The 24242-nt window shown below is 33.9% G+C and overlaps 3 protein-coding genes across 3 annotated transcripts; 2 read left to right on the top strand and 1 right to left on the bottom strand.

Annotated features, from left to right (window-relative positions):
* Nucleotides 1–6152: 6152 nt before the first annotated feature.
* LOC117923226 (protein PYRICULARIA ORYZAE RESISTANCE 21-like) lies at nt 6153–14544 on the bottom strand. Its single transcript, XM_034841450.1, has 4 exons — nt 14509–14544; nt 14148–14213; nt 11005–11026; nt 6153–6911 (listed from the first exon to the last, which is right to left on the bottom strand). The coding sequence occupies exons 1-4, from the start codon at nt 14542–14544 to the stop codon at nt 6418–6420; spliced, it is 618 nt and encodes a 205-aa protein (XP_034697341.1). The 3' UTR covers nt 6153–6417.
* A 2164-nt stretch (nt 14545–16708) lies between these two features.
* LOC117923225 (carboxyl-terminal-processing peptidase 2, chloroplastic-like) lies at nt 16709–17344 on the top strand. The gene has a single exon (XM_034841449.1). The coding sequence runs from the start codon at nt 16709–16711 to the stop codon at nt 17342–17344; it is 636 nt and encodes a 211-aa protein (XP_034697340.1).
* Nucleotides 17345–22081: 4737 nt separating this feature from the next.
* On the top strand, nt 22082–23122 carry LOC117924302 (chitin-binding lectin 1-like). The gene is made up of 3 exons (XM_034842904.1): nt 22082–22093; nt 22339–22423; nt 22557–23122. The coding sequence occupies exons 1-3, from the start codon at nt 22085–22087 to the stop codon at nt 22895–22897; spliced, it is 435 nt and encodes a 144-aa protein (XP_034698795.1). The 5' UTR covers nt 22082–22084; the 3' UTR covers nt 22898–23122.
* The last annotated feature ends 1120 nt before the right edge of the window (nt 23123–24242 follow it).

Here is a 24242-nt window from a genome sequence, read left to right as displayed (position 1 = left end):
AAGATAACTCAAACATAACCCAAAGTAATCCACGTTCAACAATTCTAGAAACGTGGTCTATGACTAATGAATAGATCAAACTAAACAACATGTCCCTTATCAGTAGGGAATACAAACAAATCACTTTTACTATCAAAAGCAAAGCACCATTTTGCATCCAATCATAAAACAGTTTTCCCCGGTCAGGCATTAACACAAACACTTGGTGTTCAGTGGTAGTTTTGGGTGGGTAAGAGAGAACGACGTGATGAGTGGGCATGGGCAAATGGGTAAAAACATTCTATAATAGTTTTTATTTTTTAAGAACAATTTCTAGATTCCTTATGGGAGAATTGTGTTTTGTGCGAGCTAGGCCCAAAAATTAATAAAAGATCCTCCAAACACCTATAATTGATTGTAAGGATATAAGGTTGGAATAGACAAAAATACCCCTTTTTACTTACACCCATCATTTTGTCTTTATACCACCACTCTTTACATGCCCCATCCATAAAATTCTCCTTTATTTAATCATTTTTTTATTTTTTAAACTCCTTTAAAAATAATTGAAAAATCAACATTATTTTCTATTTTTAAATTATAAATAAATAAAAATTATATTAATGATTCAAAAATTATTTTGGAACCTACTTTTGAAAAAAATATTAATTTAAATGAATAAAAATTATTTTTTACATTTTATAAGTAAATAATTTAATGATTAAAACAATATTTAAAATAAATATGTTTACTATTTTTTTTCTTTTATACTAAAAAGTATTTTAAAGTTTATTTTTTATTATTATAAAATAAAAAGTTTAAAGTTTTTTTTTTTTTTAATCTTTTTCTTTCCATAGTTTAATAATTTTTTGAACATAGACTTTTGTAATAAGTTATATGAATGTTCCAAATTTGTTTATTAAGGAATTTTTTTAATGATTTGAATTAATTGAAAATTTATTGAAATGAGAAAAAAGAAAAAGAGAGAAAGAGGATAGATGAAGAGTTTTTATTTTAAATATCCAACTAAAATGTTTTCGTATTTAGAAATGAATTATATCAATACATAGTATAGTAGAGATTGATTTTTTTCTCATACAAAAGGGTTAAATGATATGTTTACTCATTTTAAATAAAAACAAATAGTTAAAAATTATATAGATTATGTTTGAGTTTGGTTTTAAAATATATTTTCTAGTTTTTATTATTTTTTTATTTTTAAAAATTATTTTTATTTTCTATATTGTCTCTTTTTGAAAATACATTTAATTAAAAAAATGAAAAATATTTTTAAAAATGAAAATTGAAGACCTTGTTTAATACTAAGATAATAAAAAGAATTAAATTTCATTTATTAATTATTCTTTTTTATTTTTAAAATATAATATGTTCACAATTAAATAAAGGAATTGGTCAATTGTATATTTTTTTCACAAAAATGTAATATGTTCATAAAAAAATTGGATTGAAGTTTTTCATCATTTTTTTAATCAAACTACTAGAATCATGTTTAATACAAATATAGGCATATATGCATTACGGGAATATGAAATTTGTGTCACTATACAAAAGTATTTACTAACTGTATAAGGGAAATGTACTAAGTGTACAAGTAGTGTATAAGATTATCATTTATAAAAGATTTCAATCTATTTTGAACCACTCATTTATTTTCCTTATCACCCACAAATTGCATACTCATGTCATGCACTTTATTTAACTCCCATATGGAAATTCCGATACTTTCCCCAATAATGATGTTTGGGAAGAAAAAAAACTAACCCTAATTCATCCATCATTTTATTAGTTAAACCATTAAAAATATGGTTAACACACCTACATGGACATATTACTTAGGATAGATATATTGTACAATGGTATTACACTAATTGTACAAAGGAAATGTACTAAGTGTACAAGGAAAATGTACTATGTGTACAAGGGTGTACAAGACTACCATCTATAAAAAAATTTAATCGATTTTGAATCACTTTTTCATTTTCCTTGTCACCCATAGATTGCATACCTACGTCATGCAATTTATTTAACTTTCACATGAAAATTTCGATACTTTTCTTAGTAATAATGTTTGGGGAAAAAAAAATTTAATCATAATTCATCCACCATTTTGTTAGCCAAACCATTAGAAATAATATTAATATATCTACGTGGACACACAACTTAAGAGGGATATATTGCACCATTGTACAATGATGTTACACTAACTGTACAAGGGAAATGTACTAAGTGTACAAGGAAAATGTACTAAGTGTACAAGGGAAATATACTAAGTGTACAAGGGTGTACAAGGCTACCATTTGTGAAAGATTTTAGTCGATTTTGAATCATTTCTTTATTTTTTTTGTTACCCATAAATTGTTTATGAAATTTGCACTATTATATAAGGGTGTTACACTAACTATAAAAGAGTATTCCACTCACTGTGTAAGGCAATGTACTAACTGTATGGGGTAAATGTACTAATTATACAAGGGTGTACAAAGTTATCTTTTATGCAAGATTTTAATCAATTCTGAACTTTTTTTTTCTTGTCACCTAAGGATTGAACACTTTTCCCCCACACATTCCTTCACCTAAAAATTGTTTTAATTTGAAATTTTAAATTTCATCATCCAAAATTTGTAATTGCATATTTCATTTAAGTAGTTTTAACAATATTTTTTCTTACTACATTTACATCCTATATAAAGGAAAATTAACCATAATATTTAGGTATTACCTTTTTTTTTTTTTGTGAAATCAAATTAATATAAATGGATAACACATTAATGTCATTGTTTCAAATAACTTAAGACAATATAAACAACATATAATAACTGTTAAGGAAAAATTATGAATATTTTTTTACTAAACTATGTCATTTAGATCTTCTCTACCAAAATTAAAACATAGGAAATAAAATTAAAATTAATCACATTTAAAGTGTTTATTACAAATAAACCGAATGAAATATATATTTCTACTATTTTACCTTTATACACATAATGTTAGCAGATATTAAAAAAATCATATTTAAATAGAATTAAAAATGATAAAAAAATATCTTTGTAACATTTGTAATTTTTTTTTATAAAAAATCATTAATTTAAATTATCAAGTTAATTTAAAATAAATTTTTTGTTGTAATTATAGTTTTAAAGATTCTACTATTTTATATTATTACTTTTAATTTATTTTCTTTGATTTTTATTTTAAATTTCATCTAAACTTGTTTTTTCTTACATTTATATGTTTTCTATTATATCCTTATTTAAAGTGATTTTCATCTAATTTGTATTCCATTATATTCTCTTTTCAATTTTAATGTGTTGTTATACCTCTTTACATAATAAAAGATTTTATTATTTTTCATCTACAAAACTTTATACAAAAGATATCATGTACGAGGAAAAAAAAATAAAAAAAGAGAAAATTATGATATAATTTACATACACATCTCTTAATATGATACATTTGCTTGACTTAATGACATCATGCTTTAATAATTTAAATCATGTCAAGTCCACATCTATTTTAGATTTAAAAAAGCATTTGAATATTTTTCAAATTATTAAGTTATAATACATTATTCAATTAAAAATTAATTATCACCATTAGTTAAAAGATGATCATGTTACAAAATAATATATTAAAACAATATCAATGTATTGTCCAAAAAATAGAGAAAATATTCAAATAATTGTCTACAACCTTAAAGATATTTATATATATATTGGATAAAAAAGAATAATAATATTTTTTAAGGTGTTTAAAAATTTTTTATTATATATTTTGTAAGTTTAAAAAAAATATTTTATGAGATATTTAAAAAATTTTTACTTTAAAAATATAGTAATAATCCTTTTCAACCATTTATTACCAATATTTAATTTATTAGGCATGGTTTTTGGGAGAAAAATAATTGATGAAAATAGTAACACCTTTCTAGAAAAGAATTAATTTACATGTCCCACCGATTAATATGTGAGAGAAAAGGATAAGGTGAATGATGAAAGAGAAGGAAAAAAAGAATGAAAGAGAGTGGGAAGTTAGTTGTTTTCTTTTTCTTTTTGACAATAAAGGGCATTTTTGGAAAATTAAATATTTCATATCCTTCTTTTCAATTTGTAGACTTTCTTTAGGTGTTGGGTTTAAATATGAAACTTACGAGGATCTTTTATCAATTTTTGGGCCCAGCTGGGCCCAAAACACAATTCCATCCATCCATCCATCCATCCATGAGTAAGAAGGCAAATCTAGTTAACCAATGCCCAAATATAACTTTGCATTTGATTAGACAGGGATGAAATCACAGTAAAAGGAATACCATAAAAAGGGCTTTTCGGACACAAAAATATGTTTCACAATTATAAATTACAATACGATTTTTTTTTTTTTTGTTTTTAAAACCCCATTAAATCTTAATCATTCATAAACAAACCTTAGAAGAGAAGAATAGAGATTAAATGAATAAGATAAAGGATGTCGTTGAATCAATTTGAGAGATCACATGGCCATGAAATAGACTGGGGTGTCGACCTATGCAGCTGACTTCCCTACCAGTTAGCACTCACCCACAAGTAGATTAATCTACAGATAATATATAGAGCCTCTTCAGCCGACAGTGGCCTCCTTTATTTCTCTGGTTGCTTTCAGTCAACTACCTTCCTCTACTTTTTTTTTGGTTTTCTTTGTCTGCAGGTGCATATCATATATTTATCTTTAAGTAGCTTAGTTCATTCATCAAATGGACTTCTTCTTGGTTGGGACGTCTATAAATTAGTGCTATGGATGCATCCCTCCCTCTCATTTTCCGTACAATCATAATGATAGTGGTCTAGTTAGGTCCCCGCATTGCTTTATTTACCTAAGATTCGAGTCGTGGCGATGAGAGAATATAAATGAGTAAATGGCGCAGTTTGTTCACTGATAGAGTGCCATTTTGGTTGGATCATCCAAAGCTGTTGGGTGAGCTCGTGACCTCTTAAGTCTTTTTCTAATGGTTTATTTTCTTTCCTATACAGCTACTTAATCCATGTTAATTTGGAACCAAAGGTTCCTCAAATATATATAGGAACAACTGTACCAGGATTCCCAGTAGCCGTTTGAACAAGGGACTAAGACAGAAGGAAGATGTTAAAGAGACTACTGTGTGGTAGCTGAAGACTCATTCGATTTGAATATTCCGAGAGTTTTGGATCCACAACTGTAGGAATTATTCTGGATCAACCCGCCTTAATTATACTAGCTAAGGAATGTGGTTAGAAGTTTTGGTTGTAATGTTTCTCCATTGTCGATTACTGCATGGCTATCATGATCAACCTGCAGACTTTACAGCAAGGAGGAGTTTGACATAATGCTTAGAGAATTCTGGAGGTAACCACTTCTGGAAGTCATGATTAGAGAATTTAATTTTGTGATTTTTGATCCTAATGACGCTATGTGATGTCACGAGCCAACTTCAAATAATGACAGAATCATTTTAGTGCACTGGTGGGGTCACGCTCTGTTGTGATGGATTAATGAAACATAGAAAAATGAAGGCATCTTTGAAAAATGGTTGTCTGTGTAACATAATGTGCCTATGCTGTGTTAGGTTATATATATGTAAAAACAACTTTTTTGTTTTTGTTTTGAGTGGTTGCCATGCTTCCACGTGGAGGGATTTACTCAGGTTAAATCTCTTTGCATCTGGTTTAAATTCTGGTGACTGTACAATAGAAAAAGAGAAGAACCGAGAATACAAAGTGAAAGAAAAAGGGTCCTCTGTTTTTTGTGTGGACTGTCATAACTCCTCTGTTCCCAGCTCTATTCTCAAGTGTTACTCTTCCATTTTTTCTTTCTATAGCCTTTCTCTGTTTCAGGCTGAAACTGCAGCCAACAGTCTGATTAATGGGGAAAATGATCGACAGCAACTTATGACAAAGAAGGTGTCAGTGATTGGATGTGGACTGCAGATAAAAATTAGCGAGGGAAATGTGCCTGTTTCATCTCTACTTTTGGATTCAGTTTTTGAGATATTTTGAGGATTGAACCATTCAGTGTGTCTTCAAGAGATGGCGGTTTTCTGCCTAAACAAGCTGTAAACACAGAAAATTGGATTCTTAATTCAGTTAAGAGAATAAAAAGACTATCGAAAGCATCTTTTGTAAGGGCCCTGGTGAAGAATCGACTTGCAGAAGGCAACTTAAGTAAGTAAAAGAAAGTGAGATACAACAGTATGGAAAGGAAATGGTCATAGAAAGACTTTTACTGTCTTACTCATCTAACGATGGAATCAACACTATTAGCCCACAAACATTATTATTAATCCTTTGGCCTATACAGCCTTGATGCTGTGGAGGAGAAAAGAACCCAAAAGGACTGATCACTGACTCAACACCCAACTGAGAAAAGGAAATAAAAAACCAGACAAGGACAATCACGATGGAGAATGATTCACATGATGGTGCATGGGGGATTTTCTTCAGTAAAGAATTCACAGCGGCAACCATAGCTTCTGTTACAGCGACACCCAGAAGGCCAGCCATCATAGGATGGCACTAGCTTCAGATATCCATCATAAGATGGTGGTTGGCGCGGAATCCTACATCCATGGTGGCAGGGGCCACCACTACGTCCCTCATAGCATGACTTACAAGACACTCCAGGTGGATAGATGCATGGTGGATACCCTGTTACTGGAGTTGGCACCGGTACCTTTGGCTTGTCAGCTTGAGGTTTTGGTTTGTCAGCTGGAGGTTCTGGCTTGTCAGCTGGAGGTTTTGGCTTGTCTGCTGGGGGTTTAGGTTTCTCGGGTGCCCTAACCTCAATACTGTGGATGATTTTGCCACCTTTGCAGATAAGCTTCGTTTTGATCTTCTCAGGGTAGCAGCATACTACTTTGATCATCACTGCGTTGTCCTTCTCATGGAAAGCATACTCTTTTATTTCTCTTGTTCATAAAATTCATCATCAAAATCAAAACGAACAGCTCAGTTCTTCATCCTTTCAACATTGCCCACAACCTCAAAATGCGTCCAACATTCATAAAACCTCAAAATTCAACAACACCAAACACATATATAAGACTCTCACCAGGAATTTTACAGATCAGTTTCCTGATCTTCTTGCAACAGCGTTCACACCCTAGATCAACCTTCAGCACCATAATCGTACCCTGCGATGATATCAATTAAAAAAATTAAAAAATCATTAGAAGAATCATCCAATAATGCCAGTGGTGCAGAGAAAACAGCAGATAAAAAGAACAAGAAAACAAAAACCTGATTCCAGCTTCCAAAACAAGTTTGATATTATTTATTATTATTATTATTTTCAAAAACTGAATTGGTTATGAAACAAGTTCATGATTAATAAAGAACAAAAGGCCAAACCCAGAATGATATATATGGAATTCAGATGAAAAAATCAAATGGGCGTGAGGAAATTGAAGTGATTAGAGGCACAGAGACCTCTGCCATAGCGGTGAGTGATGGGATCTGAGCTCAGGATTGAGTTGAAGGAAGAAAAAGCTTGGTTTGTTAAGCGGGAACGGGACAGGTTAGGTTGAGGTGACCCTCCTTAAATAGACCAAACTTTTTGAGCCTCTAGAGGTCAACTCAATGGGTTTTAGACGTGGCATGAGTTGGCTAATTTTCGTTTTGTCGTTATGTCGGACGGCCCACAATTGCTGACTCTACCGTTTTGACTGCATGTGCTGGGTTTGATCGACCCCTCTCACCTTCCTTCTTAGCTTGCATTAAAAAAAAAAAAAAAAAAAAAAATGATATGTTGATGAGGTGCAATTATGGATCATGCACTCCCAACATGGGATCGTACACGTGTCCCAAATTTAAATTTCAAATGTAATGTAATGTCAAATTAGCATCGAAAGTAATGTAACCAAGTCGATTAATTAGTTATATTGGAATTAAGGTCCCAAAGATAATGTGTTTTCTAAGTTAACATAATGATAATAATAATAATAATAATATAATTTTGTTTTTATTTTAAAATAACATCAAAGTCAAGAATTTTTTTTTATAATAACAATTTAATTTTTATATTTATAACTAATCAATGTCAATGTGGAGAAAAAACTTATCTTTTATTGAATTTCAATACTTGAAAATATATTAAATTATATAAAATGATAATAATAATAATAATAATAATAACAACAAAATGTATTCCTTTTTTTTTAATATAATAATTTTTAAAAATGTTTAAAATTTTATTTATAAGCCTATATCTCACTTGAATGCAATTACCATATAAAAGACAAAAAAAAAAAAAAAAGATTGTTATTGAATAATGATAATTTAAATTTATTTTTGAAAATTAGATTTTCTACACAAGTGCATAAGCAATAGGAATTTTATTAAAACATTTTTTTTGTGTGTTTGAAAAGCATGGAAAAAATATTAATACATATTCTCTTATCATCATATATTATCATATTACTTTCTTTTTTTAAAAAAAAAAACCGTAGTTTAATACATGTATATCATTAATTAATTATTATATCATTGATTAAACTTTCATCCAAATTAATTTGTATAGTTTTTAGTCAATTTGAATCATCTTTTATTTTTACAAAATTTTTCATCAATATCGATATCAATTTGCTTTACATTTTCGTACAAGTCAAACCCCAATGGCTTGGACACACGTCGCCCACCTAATATTCTCGAGCTTGAGCAAGCTGGACTAGGGTTCCGAGACCAATTAAATCCTAATTATTCATAAACAAACCTTAGAAAGGCAGAAAAGAGATTAAATGAATAAGATGAAGGGTGTCATTGTATAAGTTTGAGAGATCGCATGAGTATATTAGTACTCACCCACGAGTATATTAATCTACAGGGAATCTATGGAGCCTCTTCTGCTGACAATGGCCTCCTTAATTTATGTCCCCGGTTGCTTTCGATCAACCACCTTCCTCTACTTTTTTTGGTTTAATTTGCCTGCAGGTACATATCATATATTTATCTTTAAGCAGCTTCATTCATTCACCAAATGAACTTCTTCCTGGGTTGGGACGTCCATATATTAGTGCTATGGATGCATCCCTCCCCCTCATTTCTTTACGTATAATCATCAAGATAATGGTCTAGTTTGGTCCCCCTCATTACTTTCTTTACCCAAGATTGGAATCTTGGCTACAAGATAATATAAATGAATCCGTTTGATCACTGATAGAGTGCTACTTTGGTTGGATCATCCAAAGCTGTTGGGTGAGTCCGTGACCTCTAAATCTTTTTTTAATGGTTTATATATATATAGGAGCAACTGTACCAGGATACCCATTAGCCATTGGAGCAAGGGACTAAGAAAGAAGGAAGATGTTAAAGAAGCTACCGTGTGGTACGTAGCCCGAGACTTATTTTGACGATTGAGAGGGTGTTGGATCAACAGCTATAGGAATTATTCTGGATCAATCTGACTTATACTATCTGAGGAATGTGGTTAGAAGTTTCGTTGTAATGTTTCTCCATTGTCTATTACTGCATGGTTCTCATGACCACCCGGCAGACCTTACTGAAAGGAGGAGTTTGGCATAATGCTTAAAGAATTCTAGAGGTAACTTCACCTGGAAGTGGCGATTAGAGAATTTAATTTCGTGATTTTTTTTTTACCCTAAGGACACTGTAATGCCGCTACCAAACTTCAAATGAAAGAAACATTTTAGTACACTGGTGGGGTTACGCTCTTTTATAATGGATTAATGAAATATTAGAACATGAAGGCATCTTTGAAAAATGGTTTTGTTTGATTAAATGCGGATAATGGAGATAAAATCGACAGCAAGTTATGACAACGAAGGGGTTAGAGTTTAGATGTGGACTGCAGCTGATAGATGAGACATTGACTTGCAGAATTGTTTAGAGCCTACAAGATTATAAAGTACCAAAATGGTTGAAGAATTTTCCAGTACCAGAGCCAAGATCGCTCAGTTGGCCCAGATAACTATTCATAAGGGAAATTGGTGGGGGAAATGTGCCTGTTTCATCCGTTCTGGATGTTCCGTACCAGTACTTTTTAAGGATCGAACCATTCAAGGTATCTCCAAGAGATGGCGGTTTTCTGCCTAAACAGGCTATAAACACAGAAAATTGGATGCTTATTCATTTAAAAGAGAATAAAAAGATCATCAAAAGCACATTTTGTTAGGGCCCTTTTGAAAATTGACTTGCAGAAGGCAACTTAGGAAAGTAAAAGAAAGTGAGATACGTACAGTTATGGAAAGGAAGTGGTTATAGAAAGACATTTAATTTTTCACTTGATGAATGTGAGAACAATATTCATTCGTCTAAGGATGAAATCAACATCATTATTGGCCTATACAACCTTTATGTTGTGGACGAGAAAAGAACCCAAAAGAACTGATTACTGGCTCAACACCCAATTGAGAGAAGGAATTAAAAAACCAGACAACGACAATCACATCAATGGAGTATGACTCACAGGATGGTGCATATGGGATTTCTTCAATACTCAAGAATTCACAGCGGCGACCGCAGCTTCTGTTACACCGACACCCAGAAGCCCAGCCATCATTGGATGGTGGTTGACGCGGAATCCCACAGCCATGGTGGCATGGTCCACCACAATGCCCTTCATGGCATGGCTTACAACACCCTCCAATTCGATAGCCTGGTGGGCACCCTGGTACGGGAGTTTGATTCTCTGCTGGAGGTTTTGGCTTCTGATCAGCTTCTTTTGGCTTGGCAGCTGGAGGTTTTGTCTTTCTGCTGGGGGTTTAGGTTTCTCGGGTTGCCTAATCTCGAGACTCTTGATGGTTTCGCCACCTTTGCTCTTAAGCTGCATTCCGATCTTCTCGGCGCTGGATGATAATATTTTGATCATCACTGCGTTTTCCTTCTCAAAGAAAGTCCAGTCTTGTATTTCTCTTGTTCATAGAATCCAACGTCAAAGTCAAAACGACCAACTCAGTTCATCATCCTTCAATATTGCCACAACCTCAAAATGCATGCAAACTTCAAAATTCAACAACACCGAACACATATATAAGACTCTCACCAGGAATTTTACAGAGCAGTTTCTTTGTTGGCTGTAGTTTCAGCCTGAAACAGAGAAAGGCTATAGAAAGAAAAAATGGAAGAGTAACACCTGGGAATAGAGCTGGAACAGAGAAGTTATGACAGTCCACACAAAAAACAGAGAACCCTTTTTCTTTCCCTTTGTATTCTCGGTTCAGCTATTTTTTTTGTTGTACGGTCCCAGATTTCAAACCAGATACGAAGAGATTTAACTAGTAAATCTCTCCACGTGGAAGCATGACAACCACTCAAAACATAAAACAAAAAAGTTATTTTTACATATCTAACCTAACACAACATCACATTATGTTACATTCTCCCCCCTAATGTGATGTTCCTCTACACCCAAAAGCTTTCGGAAGTGAACAAACTTCTCTAAAGGCAATGCTTTAGTGAAGATATTAGCAACCTGCTCCTCTGATTTACAGTACATCAATTGAACCTCACCATCTGAAATAGCTTCTTTAATAAAATGATACTTCACTGCAATATGCCTAGTCTTACTATGAAAAACATAGGTTTTTGCAATGGCTATAGCAGATTTGTTGTCACAAAGTAGATATGTTGCTTCATTTTGCTTCTCCATGATGTCTTCTAAAATTCTTCTCAACCCCTTCATCTTCACAAAAATTACCAAATTGGCTTGAAGTATATTCCATTCCTCTGTCACTTCTCAAGGTCTTTATGTAGCAACCACTTTGCTTTTCAACAAAACTCTTGAATTTTTTGAAGATAGAGAACACTTCTAATTTTTGCTTCATGAAGAACACCCAAGTCATTCTTGTAAAATCATCAATAAACAATACAAAGTACTTGTTGTTGCCTTGAGAAGGTGTAGACATAGGTCCACATATATCAATGTGAATTAACTCCAATACTTTCTTTGCTCTCCAAGCAATTCCCTTTGGAAATGATTGTCTATGATGTTTCCCAAGAGCACAACCATCACATACTTCATTCTTTTCTTCAATGGTGTTTGGCAATCCTTGTACCATCTTCCTTTGACAAAGCATCTTCAAGCTATTGAAGTTCAAGTGCCCAAGTCTTCTATGCCACAACCAAGCTTCTTCAACATCTTTCATTCTCAAAGCCACATTTTCAACATATTTGAAGACAATTGGAAAACTTCTATTTTTCTCCATCTTTATCTTCTTCACTAAATTTCTTCTCTACTCCTTATCATAAATGGTGCACTCATTATCTTCAAAGTGAAGTTTATACCCATGCTATACTAGCTGTCCCACACTCAACAAATTTTGCTCCAAGGCTGGTACAAGAAGAACATCTCTGATGTATTTGGTTCCCACTTTAGTTTGGATGCCAATTGTGCCTTTCCCTTTAACATTCACTAAATCACCATTACCCATTTTGACTTGTGAGTTGATGTTTGTATCCATGTCAAGGAAAATATTTTTGTTACTAGTCATGTGGTTTGTGTAGCCACTGTCAAGGAACCACACATTATTCTTTTGCTCAATAGCACTTTGACAAGCATAAAACATGTTTTCATCAGCCTCTTTCTCCTCAGCACTGCTTGCTTGTTGATTGTTCTTAAATTTGCAATCTTTTTTAACATGCCCAAATTTTTTACAATTGAAGCATTGAGGCTTCCCTTTGAACCAACAATCTTTTTCAACATGACTACTTCTTTTACAAATATTACACTTTGAGAATGATGAACCTTCTTCGTTAGTGAACTTTCTTCCATAGTTGAATCTTCCTCTGCCTCTTCCATATCTTCCTCTTGCTCTTCCTCGTCCAGTTCTGCCACCTCTAGATGAATCACTTCTATTTTCATTGCTTATAGGTTTCTTTTCAACATTTCTGGAGTTAAGGCTTATTATTTATTGGAATGCACTTTCTATTGATTTTTCAGAATGCCTTAATAATATCTGTTCATAAGTTTTTAAAGACCCAAATAGCTCTTGTACATTGAGCAGTGAGAGATCTTTTGTTTCTTCAATCACAACCACAATTGGGTCAAATTTATCAGGTAGACCAATCAAAAGTTTCTCAACGATTCTTTTATCACTAATTTTTTCTCCATATGACTTCATCTGATTTACTAACTTCATAAATATGGAAGAAAACTCATTTAGAGTTTCATTCTCCTTCATTTTCATATTTTCCTGTTCTCTTCTTAAAGCTTGAAGCTTTACTGATCGGGTTCTTTTATCTCCTTGGAACTCCTGTTGAAGGATGTCCCATGCTTCTTTAGCTTTTGAAGCGCTCGTAATTCTTGGAAAGATGTTGTTACCAATACCTTGTTGAATAAATAAGAGAGCTTTTACATCCATTTTTTTCAATTCTTTCAACTAATCTTTTTCAACCGGAGTTAGTGTAATCACATTGTCAAGTTCATCAAAACCATTTTCAACCAAATCCCAAACATTCTTGAGACATAAATAATGTTTTCATTTTTACGCACCAAAAGTCATAATTTTCTCCTTCAAATAATGGAATAGAAGAAGGTTGAGAACTCATACTTGTAACACTTGTGCTGGCCATTGATCTACCCTTCAAGTCCTTGGTCCATCTGCTTCAAGATTGAGGGTTTTCAGCTACACAATCTGATTGCACAGCAACATCACCAATTCAGCTGCATTGTAGGTTCGGATTTGGGTCTTCGGATTAAAAGAAACCCTAATATCCTTCCTTTCCGAAACAGAGGAAATTTCTTAAAATTCCATACACAAGAGGCATGTTGTAAGAGATAAAAGGGCTTGAAAAGAAGAAGTGGATTAGATTAGATTGGAAACAGCAAGGTGGATTGAAGATTAGATTTTGTGAAATGGGTTGCTCTGATACCAATTCTGTTGGCTGTAGTTTCAACCTGAAACAGAGAAAGGCTATAAAAAGAAAAAATTGGAAGAGTAACACCTAGGAATAGAGCTGGGAACAGATGAGTTATGATAGTACACACAAAAAACAGAGGACCCTTTTTCTTTCACTTTGTATTCTCGGTTCTGCTATTTTTTGTTGTACAGTCCCCATATTTCAAACCATGCAAAGAGATTTAACTTGAGTAAATCTCTCCACGTGGAAGCATGACAACCACTCAAAACATAAAACAAAAAAGTTATTTTTACATATATAACCTAACACAGCATCACATTATGTTACATTCTTGATCTTCTCGTAACAGCATTTACACCCTAGATCAACCTTCAACACCATAGTCGTAGCAGTTTATGAAGTACAAGTCAAACCTGTTAGTTGCTGTTTCATATCCACATGACATGCCTGTTCAAAGTACAAATAAAATCCCATCTTTATTTTTTGATGGTTACTACAAGAAGAAGAAAAATAAGCTCATTAGAACATCATTGGAAAGTCATAGCAAGTAGACAGCTACAATTCCATCCATGTAAAGTTCCCTGCTGCTATTCTCAGTTCGTATCGGCTTCAAATTTCGGTACTGAACTTACTCATGCCCAAAGCTCCATGTAGCCATCCACCTGCATCCAAACCTCTGCCAGATTACCTTTGTTGGCCTCACATGCAGATTGAACAAGTCCATGGTTTGAGTTTGAGGTAAAGATTTTCTGAATTTGACGGTTCTAATTAAGAGTAAGGTCTCCCAACGGATTCTTTAGAAAATAGAAAACCTGAGCCAAAGATTAAGCAAGCAAAGGTAATTCCAATCAATGCAAATGTTGCCAAAGCAAAGGCGAAAGTCGAAGAAGCAGCAAAGATGCAACTATGTGGAATCGAAATTGGGTTTCCTGCATTGTACAGTACACCACCCAATTGGGATCACCCTCATTAGTGACTGCCTATCTCCACCTAGGGCCTATGCGCATGTGTTTCCAATTTGTATGGCCACCCGCTCTTTTTATTTGGTTCACCCAAAGAAATCTCAGTTGACAATTCCGGTCCAAACCTGTCTCTTAGCCGAGATTTCATGTGACATGCAGAGTTCCTCTCAGTTCTTTAAGACCCAGATCCTATAAGTCCCTTTCACCTTTGTTATCCATCGGGCTTGTGGTTTTAGGTGCATTCCTTCTTATTATCCATGCTCATAGCGGTTCAGGTGGATCCATCGATGACAAGGAGGCTTCAAGTAAAGTTGAAGGTGGTGTTGCATGCACATTAGAAACTCAGGGCCGTACCAATCAGGTTATTTTCAAGCTGTTTGAGAAAGGAGTAGTCCACTTAGACTGGTGGACCTTGAGAGGAGGTTCTTGATGTTCAACGGAGTGGTTCCAAGCCTTGAACGTACATCTATGAGTTGCATATATAGGTCATTATGATGAAAATCCAGATGCTGTAATTCCCTAAACAATCTACCACCTGACATGCCTTTAGTTCTTTTGCACCCCGGGCCTCACACCTATGAATTCCCCATGCTTGGCTACCTTGCAGTACCTAGAGTCACTGCACGCGTATCGTCTGGAGTTGGCAGAATGCTACGGCTCTCTTGCAGCTGCATGCAACTCAGCTTGACCGTGAGCATATGGAACTATGCTGGAAGTTTCAATATGGATTCCTTGTTTTGGTCTTGCCCATTCCCTGTCATTTGAATTTCTCGAGCTCATTTCAGTTTCAACTGATGAGAAGGCTCCATTAATCGATGTTGGAAAGCTTTTTGAAACTTGAAAGCCGTCCTTAAGAAAGAATGTTTCCAATGATCAATCTTATTTCAACTGATTTCATGGTAGCCGAATGAGCACTCAAATGACTGACCCACGCATAAAAGCTATGTGATTCCAGATGAAGATAAGCTATCATCTAGAGTCCAGAACCTCATCCTTTGCTTTCTACCACCTCATAAGCCATGAACCCCACGTGCATGTGATCACCATGCATGGGAGCGGCCAACCCCTTTCCAATTTGCTACTAAGCCTCTTCTATATCCACACCACTGCTCACTCCCCATTTGCTCCACCACCCACGCTCCCATAAACCCCTTCCCATTCATCCCCATCGTGCATGAACCCCTATGTGCATCTCCCCCCAACATCACTCTACTAATCATTCCACATACTCACCGTACCCACTATTAACAACTAGTCACACACCAACCCGTTTCCAGTCTACAGAGTTATCATTCATATCTTTCAGATCAATAAGGGGCATCTGCATGGTATGCACCCTTCTGATCAGTCTTCCATCACTCCACATGGGGACCCAATTTAGACAAGTCGGGGTTTCATTCCATATGGCTCTTTTGTTTCAGCACCTTCGGGTGATGACATAAGAGTGAATGTTATAGAATGGAGAGAATCATAAAACAATTGAACAAGCAAAAAATATTAATTCATCTAGTTTTTAGGAGCTTCAGCACTACTACCAGTCGAATTTAGAGAGAGGAATCCCTGGTACATCCGCTGCTATGAGCACAGATAGTGACAAGATTCCTTTAGAAGCTGAATCATATGTCGCAACTTAGTGTTTTCTTCATGTAGTTAGCAACCCCAGTTTGCCAGAAGCTTGTTGATAATGTTGAGATGGGAATGTCATGACCAAATTGATGAAGACAATGTGTCAAGAGTTGGCGGTGATTAAAAGGAAGGCCATGAATGATGTAGGAAAGAGGTTCTGCAATGGTCAGTTCTTGACTGAGCTCAGTAAGCGAGTTTTTCATGAACAAGGTCATCACGAGGTTATAAACGTCAGCCACTACTCAGTCTGCTAAGAATGACTCTGTTATGGTCTCTAAGAAAAAAAAAAAGAGTCAAGTGATGGTTCTGATTCAGATAGTAGCTCAGATGAGGAGGATGAAAAGACTTCAAAGGTTGGTTCTTAAGCTAAGAAGCTGCTACCTTCCAGCTAAGAGGATGTTGACAAATTGTTCAGAAAAATTTAAGCATCATGTCTCTGTTTATTTTGTTCGATTGGTTGTTGGAGTGATGCTGGTTATGTCAGTTTCTGTTGGCGTTAGTAGGACACCTTCTTGGGCCCTCACTGAAGAAAATCTCATTTTCTTAGAGGCATGGAGTACAATTGACCGTGCATATGTTGACAAAGCATTCGATGGTCACAGTTGGCTTCGCTACAGAGAAAATGCACTGCGTAATGAACCAATGAACACACGAGAAGAGACATATATGGCAGTAAAGAAGATGATTCCCACACTTGATGATGTTTTCACTCGTTTTTCGGAGCCTGACAAGTTTAAGAGTTTGTGGTCTGGAACTCAAGGTGCTCTTACAGGTGTAGGGTCATCAATTGGATACCCTACTAGATTTGATGGATCACCTGCTGGGCTTTTTGTTATTTCAACTGCTCTTGAAGGTCCAACAAATAGAGTTGACATGTTGTACAGAGGTGGAAGATGTCATTTCTATGAGTTTGACTGCTATTGTTATCCTCCTTGAGAAACATGAGATTGATCTAAAGCAAATTGGTGGCTAGAAATTGGCAGTGAACCGAGATAGACAAAAACAAGTCCATTGAGACCTTTCTAATGCGAAATTTTGAGGAATCTAGTGATACTGACATTGAAAGATTGGATTCAGCAAGCTATCAAATGGGACCTGCAACAACAATGGAGAAGATGGTTTTTGTCACTATGAAAGCCATGTAGGTTATGATTCATGTAGTTAAATTCGCCTTAAACTTCGTTTGCGCCAAGACTACATGCTGTTATTAGATAAAATGATGCGCCAGTAGTGCAGTGGCACCCCGGGCCCACTCCTACATAGCCATGCATGGCTACCCTTCATTTTCAAAGCCCACGTGCTTCTTTTTCTTTACCTTCAAAACTATTTTCGAAAATCTAATTTTTAAATAATTTAACTTACAATTTTTCATCCTTAAAATTTTTAGGTCTCAAAAATCCCATTTTTCAATAAAATTTACAACCATTTTCTTTCCAGCAAGCATCATTTCATATTTTTCTAGATTTTTTTTAAATGTTTTAAAATAAACATAAATTTAATTATATAATTTCAAATAATGAAATTTATGGAATTAATTCATATAAAATAAGTTGAGCTTTGGTGGGGACCCAACATCAGTGATGCTTTCTTTAAAAAATAAATTTGAGTAAAATACAATATCTATTAGTGATGGTTTCTTACTTTGTTTAGTGACATAAGTGATATACTTTGTACTCATTATTGTGTACTAACCCTATTTCATGATAGTGTTTTATTGTTTACTGCTAAGACATGTTTTCGCTCTCACTTTGACTATTCTCTATGCTTGTTTTGACTTCCAGTGAATGATCATTTTGGGTTTCTATTGATTTCCTTATCAATTGTCACGTTTGCTTCATATTATTTAGTATAGACTCATTTTAGAGACTTAGAGGGGCGCTACGATCTTTACCGTACCTTCCCAATAAGTAACCTGACCCTCGAGTCTAGATTTGGTTTTTCACAAAATATATTTTCCAAATAAAGAGTCATATTTAGGGTTTTCTTTCTTATTTTGTTTTCCCTTTAAAAATAATTAATGTTTCTAATTAAATTATTACTTTGTTAATTAGAAACATTAATCTTAACATTTAGAAATTTTAGGATTATCATATTTATATTTTGAGGTAAATAGTAATAGTTGTCTTTTTATTGTGTTAGGTGAGGAGTAGACTTTTCAGGGTTATTTTTCCTTCAAGGTCTTTGCATATTTTGAGGTAAGGGAAATTAATGCAGTTGTTAAATTCTTTTTTTTTTTTAAAAAAAACAATTTATATATATATATATATATATATATATACATTATTTGAAAACGTTTGAGTTATATTCCGTTTTATGCATGGATCAAACTTGTTTTGCATGAAAAGTATGTTAGAATTTTATATTATGTTTTTGATAAATAAATGTGGAGATATCATATGTTGTAAATTTGAATAAATGAAATAAATATTTGACTCTGGTTTGTTTGGCCCTTGTCAACGGGATATAATAGTTGACTTTTGGCCCTTGTCAATAGGATATAATAATTGACCTTTACATTTCTTGGTGGGGAATGTAATTGATTTGAACCCCAGCCTCTAGGGGTTTCGGTTAGAGGTTACTAGTACTAGTAGTGTTTGGTTCCTTCCACCAGGAACAATTTGAGGCTAGCCACCCATTTGAAAAGTCCCACCTAACTGGGCATTTGATATTTGATAACCAGAGTAATGAAAAATTGAATGGATTTGATTAAATCTTATGTGAAAGTGTTTGAATTTGATATGAAAATGGTTGGTTGAAATTTAAATATATTGGTATTTTTGAAACTCTGATATTTGATAAAAAAAAAAAAAAAAAAACGATATCTCCTATTTGAAATAGAAATATTTGATCCATGAACTGCATTAATATTCCTTATTGGGCTGTGAGCTCATTCCCAATTGTTGAAAAATTTTCAGGTACTCTTAGTTCGGGTAAGGAGGGATGGCTAGGCTGAGGAATGGTCATCATTAGGATTTGATTTAGGATTTTATGTTGGATTTTGTTTAACTGTTAGTTATGTTCATTTGGATCCTTTAGTATTTGGAAGTTATTTGGACATTGATCCTTCGAATTTATGTTAGATCAAAGTTGAGTTTTGGAGATTTTGAAATTTGTTCTAGTACTTGAATTGTTTAAGTTTGCAAATATTTGGACAATGGATTTTGGATAGTGGATGTTTTAGTTTTGAAATTGAATTTTGAGGATTTTAGATTTTGTTCCGCTACTCTGAACAGGTATTTGGTAATTGGTAACTTCCAATTACAAGATAATTGTTTGGGTCAGGTTACACTGTAAGCCTTCGCGTTTAAAGTGTGAATTGACCGTCACACCCTTGGAGTGGGTCTTTGGGCGTGACAAAGTGGGTCATGAAAAAAAAAAAGTTTGAATCTCATTTCACCACCAAACCATTATTTAATCATTTATTCAATTCTTTTTCTCTCTCTCACTTTTTCCATAACTTTTCTCCAATCCACCTTTATTCACGGGCAGCCCACTTATCCATTTTATTTACTTATTTATTCATTTATTTTATTATTATTATTATTATTATTATTATTTATTTATTTTTATCAAAGTTTAATTTTTTTTTTCAAAACAAATTTTCATTTTCAAATAATTCTCCAAAGTTCGAATTTTCCAAAATTCTATATTCAAGTTTTTTTTTTAAATTCCTTTTTTAAATAATTCTTCAAAATTCTGATTTCCAATTTCTTTAAAATTTAATTCACAAAGTTCCAATTCTTAAATTTAATTTTTAAGACTCAAATTCTCAAATCTTTTTATAAAAAAAAAATCCAACTCCTTTCAAATTTAATTCCTAAAATCCTTATTCTTAAATTTAACTCCTAAGACTCCAATTATAAAATAATCTTCGGGACTTCAATTTCCAAATAAACTTCAAAAAATCCAGTTTTCACTTGAACAATTTTGATTCCACTTTGGTTTTCAAATAATTTTCTTTTTCTCTTAATTTTAATAAGCATGAATGAACTTTTCATAATTCTGGAGTAATAGAATCTGTGATATTAATTCATGCAAAATAAACGGGTTTTGGTGGGGGCCCCACATATGTGACTGATAGATCGATTGACAGATAGATCGATTTGATTATGATACATGATTGATTTATCCTGCTCTATGACATGCTCGAAATTATTCCTCAATTGTGCACTAACCTCACTTCTTGATAGTGCTTCATGGATCACTGCCCAGGTACGCATCCACATCTGCTCTAGTCATTTTCGGTATGCATGTTTAGATTCTCACGTGTGCATGATTACTCTGAGTATTCATTGATTTCCTTATCAATTGCCATGATTGCTTTATTTTATTAGTAGAGACCCGACTTTAGGGACTTAAAGGGGTGCTACGGTCTGTACCGTACCTTCCCGATAAGTAACCTGACTCCCGAACCCGATCCGGTTTCTCGCAGACCGCCTTTTCTAAAATAAGGAGTCACACTTAGGGTTTTTCTTTCTTATTTTGTTTACCCTTTTAAAAATAAAACAAAAATAAGTGGCGACTCCAAGTCAATTTTTCTTAATCAAATAAAATCAATTTTTGAAATAAAAATCGAACTCGCCATCGAGTGGGAAACGCATGAGCCGAAATACGGGGTCCACAATATATATTTTTGATGTATGTTATTTAATAAAAAGCTAACTTATCCTGATGATTGTGATATTTTAAATAATAATATCAATAATCACGAATATATTGATTTTTTGATTTTATATATATATATATATATATATATAGTCATAGCAAGTCATACTAGTGGTGGTGAATGATCATAATTGTAACTGACAGCCTGAGAAAAAAAGGTAGGGTGGACAAAGCCAGCTCATACAGATAAAACTTTTGTGGGCCATCCCACATAACGACAAATGATCATAATTGTACCTGATAGCCTGAGAAAAAAAGGGAGAATTATCTTTTGGGGGTAGATGAACCCTCAAATTAACAAAAGGTCCATATAACTCTTCAAATTGAGTTGAAGGATATGAAATAGTAACGGATAAATATACCCTTTAAGAACACATATAAAATATTTTATAAAATTAAGTTAAATAATTTTTTTTCAATAATTTTTTTTCAAAAATACTAAATTAAATAAAAGTAGTTTTCAAAAATATTAAATTAAATAATTTTTTTTTCAAAAATATTAAATTAATTTTTTTTTCAAAATATTAAATTAAATTAAAGTATTTAAAAAAATATTAAATTAAATAAATTTATTTTAAAAAATATTAAATTACATAAAAGTATTTTTAAAAAAATATTAAATTAAATAAAAGTATTTTTCAAAAATATTAATTTTTTTTCTCAAAATCAACAAAGGGCATTTTTGGAAATACTGAAGAATGATATTTTTCAACTCAATTTTTATACTTTCATTGGGTCTTGGGTTCAATTTGAAGAGTTATATGGATCTTTTGTTAATTTGGGGGCCCATCTAACCCCAAAACATAATTCTCCTGAAAAAGATAGGGTGGACAAAGCCAGCTCATGCAGATAGTGGGCCATCCCACATAACGACAAACTGAATGATGAAACGAATGAGCTCACTCATGCCACGTTTTCACATTTCATTGGGTTGACTTGTAAAGACTCAAAAAGTTTGGTCTACTTAAAGGGGGTACTCAATTCTGAGCTCGGATCCCATCACTCGCAGCGATGACAGAGGTCTCCGCGCCCCTAATCTCTTCACTCCCTTCACGCCTGAAAAAGTTCAAACATGTTTTGAAAACAAATTCTGGAAAAACTGTTTGTTTTCAAAATAGTATATTATAATATCAAACATATTTTGGAACCTGGAATGAGGTTTTTGTTTTCTTGTTCTTTTCATCTGCTGTTTTCTCCGCACCACGTACTGACTTATTGGATAATTCTTGCAATGATTTCTAATTTTTTGATTGATAATATCGCAGGGTACGGAAATGAAGCTGAAGGTTGCTAATCTAGGGTGTAAACGCTGCTACAAGAAGATCAAGAAACTGCTCTGTAAATTTCCTGGTGTGAGTCTTACATATATATATATATATGCGTGTGTTTGGTATAGTTGAATTTTGAGATTATGGGCAATGTTGAAGGGATGAAGAAATGAGTTGTTTGTTTTGATTTTGGTGTTGAATTTTATGAACAAGAGAAATACGAGACCAGACTTTCAATGAGAAGGAAGACACCGTGATAATCAAAGTAGTATGCTGCTGCCCTGAGAAAATCAGAACGAAGCTTATCTGCGAAGGTGGCTGTCTCATTGTGAGTATCGAGGTTATACTACCGCCACCTCCACCTCCACCGCCACCGCCACCGCCACCTCCACCTCCACCTCCACCTCCACCGCCACCGCCACCTCCACCTCCACCGGCACCTCCACCGCCAGTGTATTTAGTAGTCATCTATCCAAGTGGGTGTTGCTGTGACAGACGCTATGGTTGCCGTTGTGAAATCGTTATTGAAGAAAATCCGACATGCACCATCATGTGAATCATACTCCATCGTGGTTGTCGTTGTCTGGTGTTTTTAATTCCTTTTCTCAGTTGGGTGTTGAGTCGGTGATCAGTTCTTTTGGGTTCTTTTCTCGTCCACAACATCAAGGCTGTATAGGCCAATAATGTTTGTGGACTAATAGATGTTGATTTCATCCTTAGATGCTTATAATTCACTTAAAAAAGATTATCAAAAGCACCTTTTGTAAGGGCCCTTTTGAAGGCACCCTGAATGGTTCAATCCTCAAAATACCCCAAAAGGTACTGGTATGGAACATCCAGAACAGATGAAACAGGCACATCGTTAACAAATCTGTGTATTGAAAAACAAGAAAATGGAGAATATCTTATTGATTGAATAAATAACTTACTACCTTATAAATAGCCTTACAAAAGATAACTCAAACAGAACCGAAAGTAACCCACGTTCAACAATCCTAGAAACGTGGTCCATGACTAAAGAATAGATCAAACTAAACAGCACGTCTGATAAGGGAATACAAACAAATCACTTTTACTATCAGAAGCAAAGCACCATTTTGGATCCAACCATAAAACAGTTTTCGCCGGTCAGGCATTAACACAAACACTTGGTGTTCAGTGGTAGTTTGGGGTGTTTGGGAGAGAATGAAGAGATGAGTGGGCATGGGCATGGCCATGGCCATGGCCATGGGCAAATGGGTAAAAACATTCTATAATAGTTTTTATTTTTCAAGAACAATTTCTAGATTCCCTATTTGACAAGGAAGAAGCCCTTCCATCCATGAGTAAGAAGGCAAATCTAGTCAACCAATGCCCAATTATAACTTTGCATTTGATTAAACAGGAATGAAATCAGAAGACCATAAAAAGGGCTTTTAGCACACAAAAATATGTTTCACAATTATAAATTACAATATGATATTTTTTGTTTTTAAAACCCCATTAAATCTTAATTATTCATAAACAAACCTCAGAAGAGAAGAATAAAGATTAAATGAATAAGATAAAGGATGTCATTTTATCAATTTGAGAGATCACATGGCCATGAAATAGCCTGGAGTGTCTTCCTATGCAGCGGACTTCCCTCCCAGTTAGTACTCACCCACAAGTAGATTAATCTACTGAGAATATAAAGAGCCTCTGCTGACAGTGGCCCCTCTCTGGTTGCTTTCAGTCAACCACATTCCTCTACCTTTTTTTTTGGTTTTCTTTGTCTGCAGGTGCATATCATATATTTATCTTTAAGCAGCTCAGTTCATTCATCAAATGGACTTCTTCTTGGTTGGGACGTCTATATATTAGTCCTATGGATGCATCCCTCCCTCTCATTTTCCGTACAATCATAATGATAGTGGTCTAGT

Source organism: Vitis riparia, chromosome 10, assembly GCF_004353265.1.
Source record: "Vitis riparia cultivar Riparia Gloire de Montpellier isolate 1030 chromosome 10, EGFV_Vit.rip_1.0, whole genome shotgun sequence".
In the NCBI taxonomy this organism is placed as follows: domain Eukaryota; kingdom Viridiplantae; phylum Streptophyta; class Magnoliopsida; order Vitales; family Vitaceae; genus Vitis; species Vitis riparia.
The sequence above is the reverse complement of the archived record's forward strand: the minus strand, read 5'-3'. Positions and strand labels throughout refer to the sequence as shown.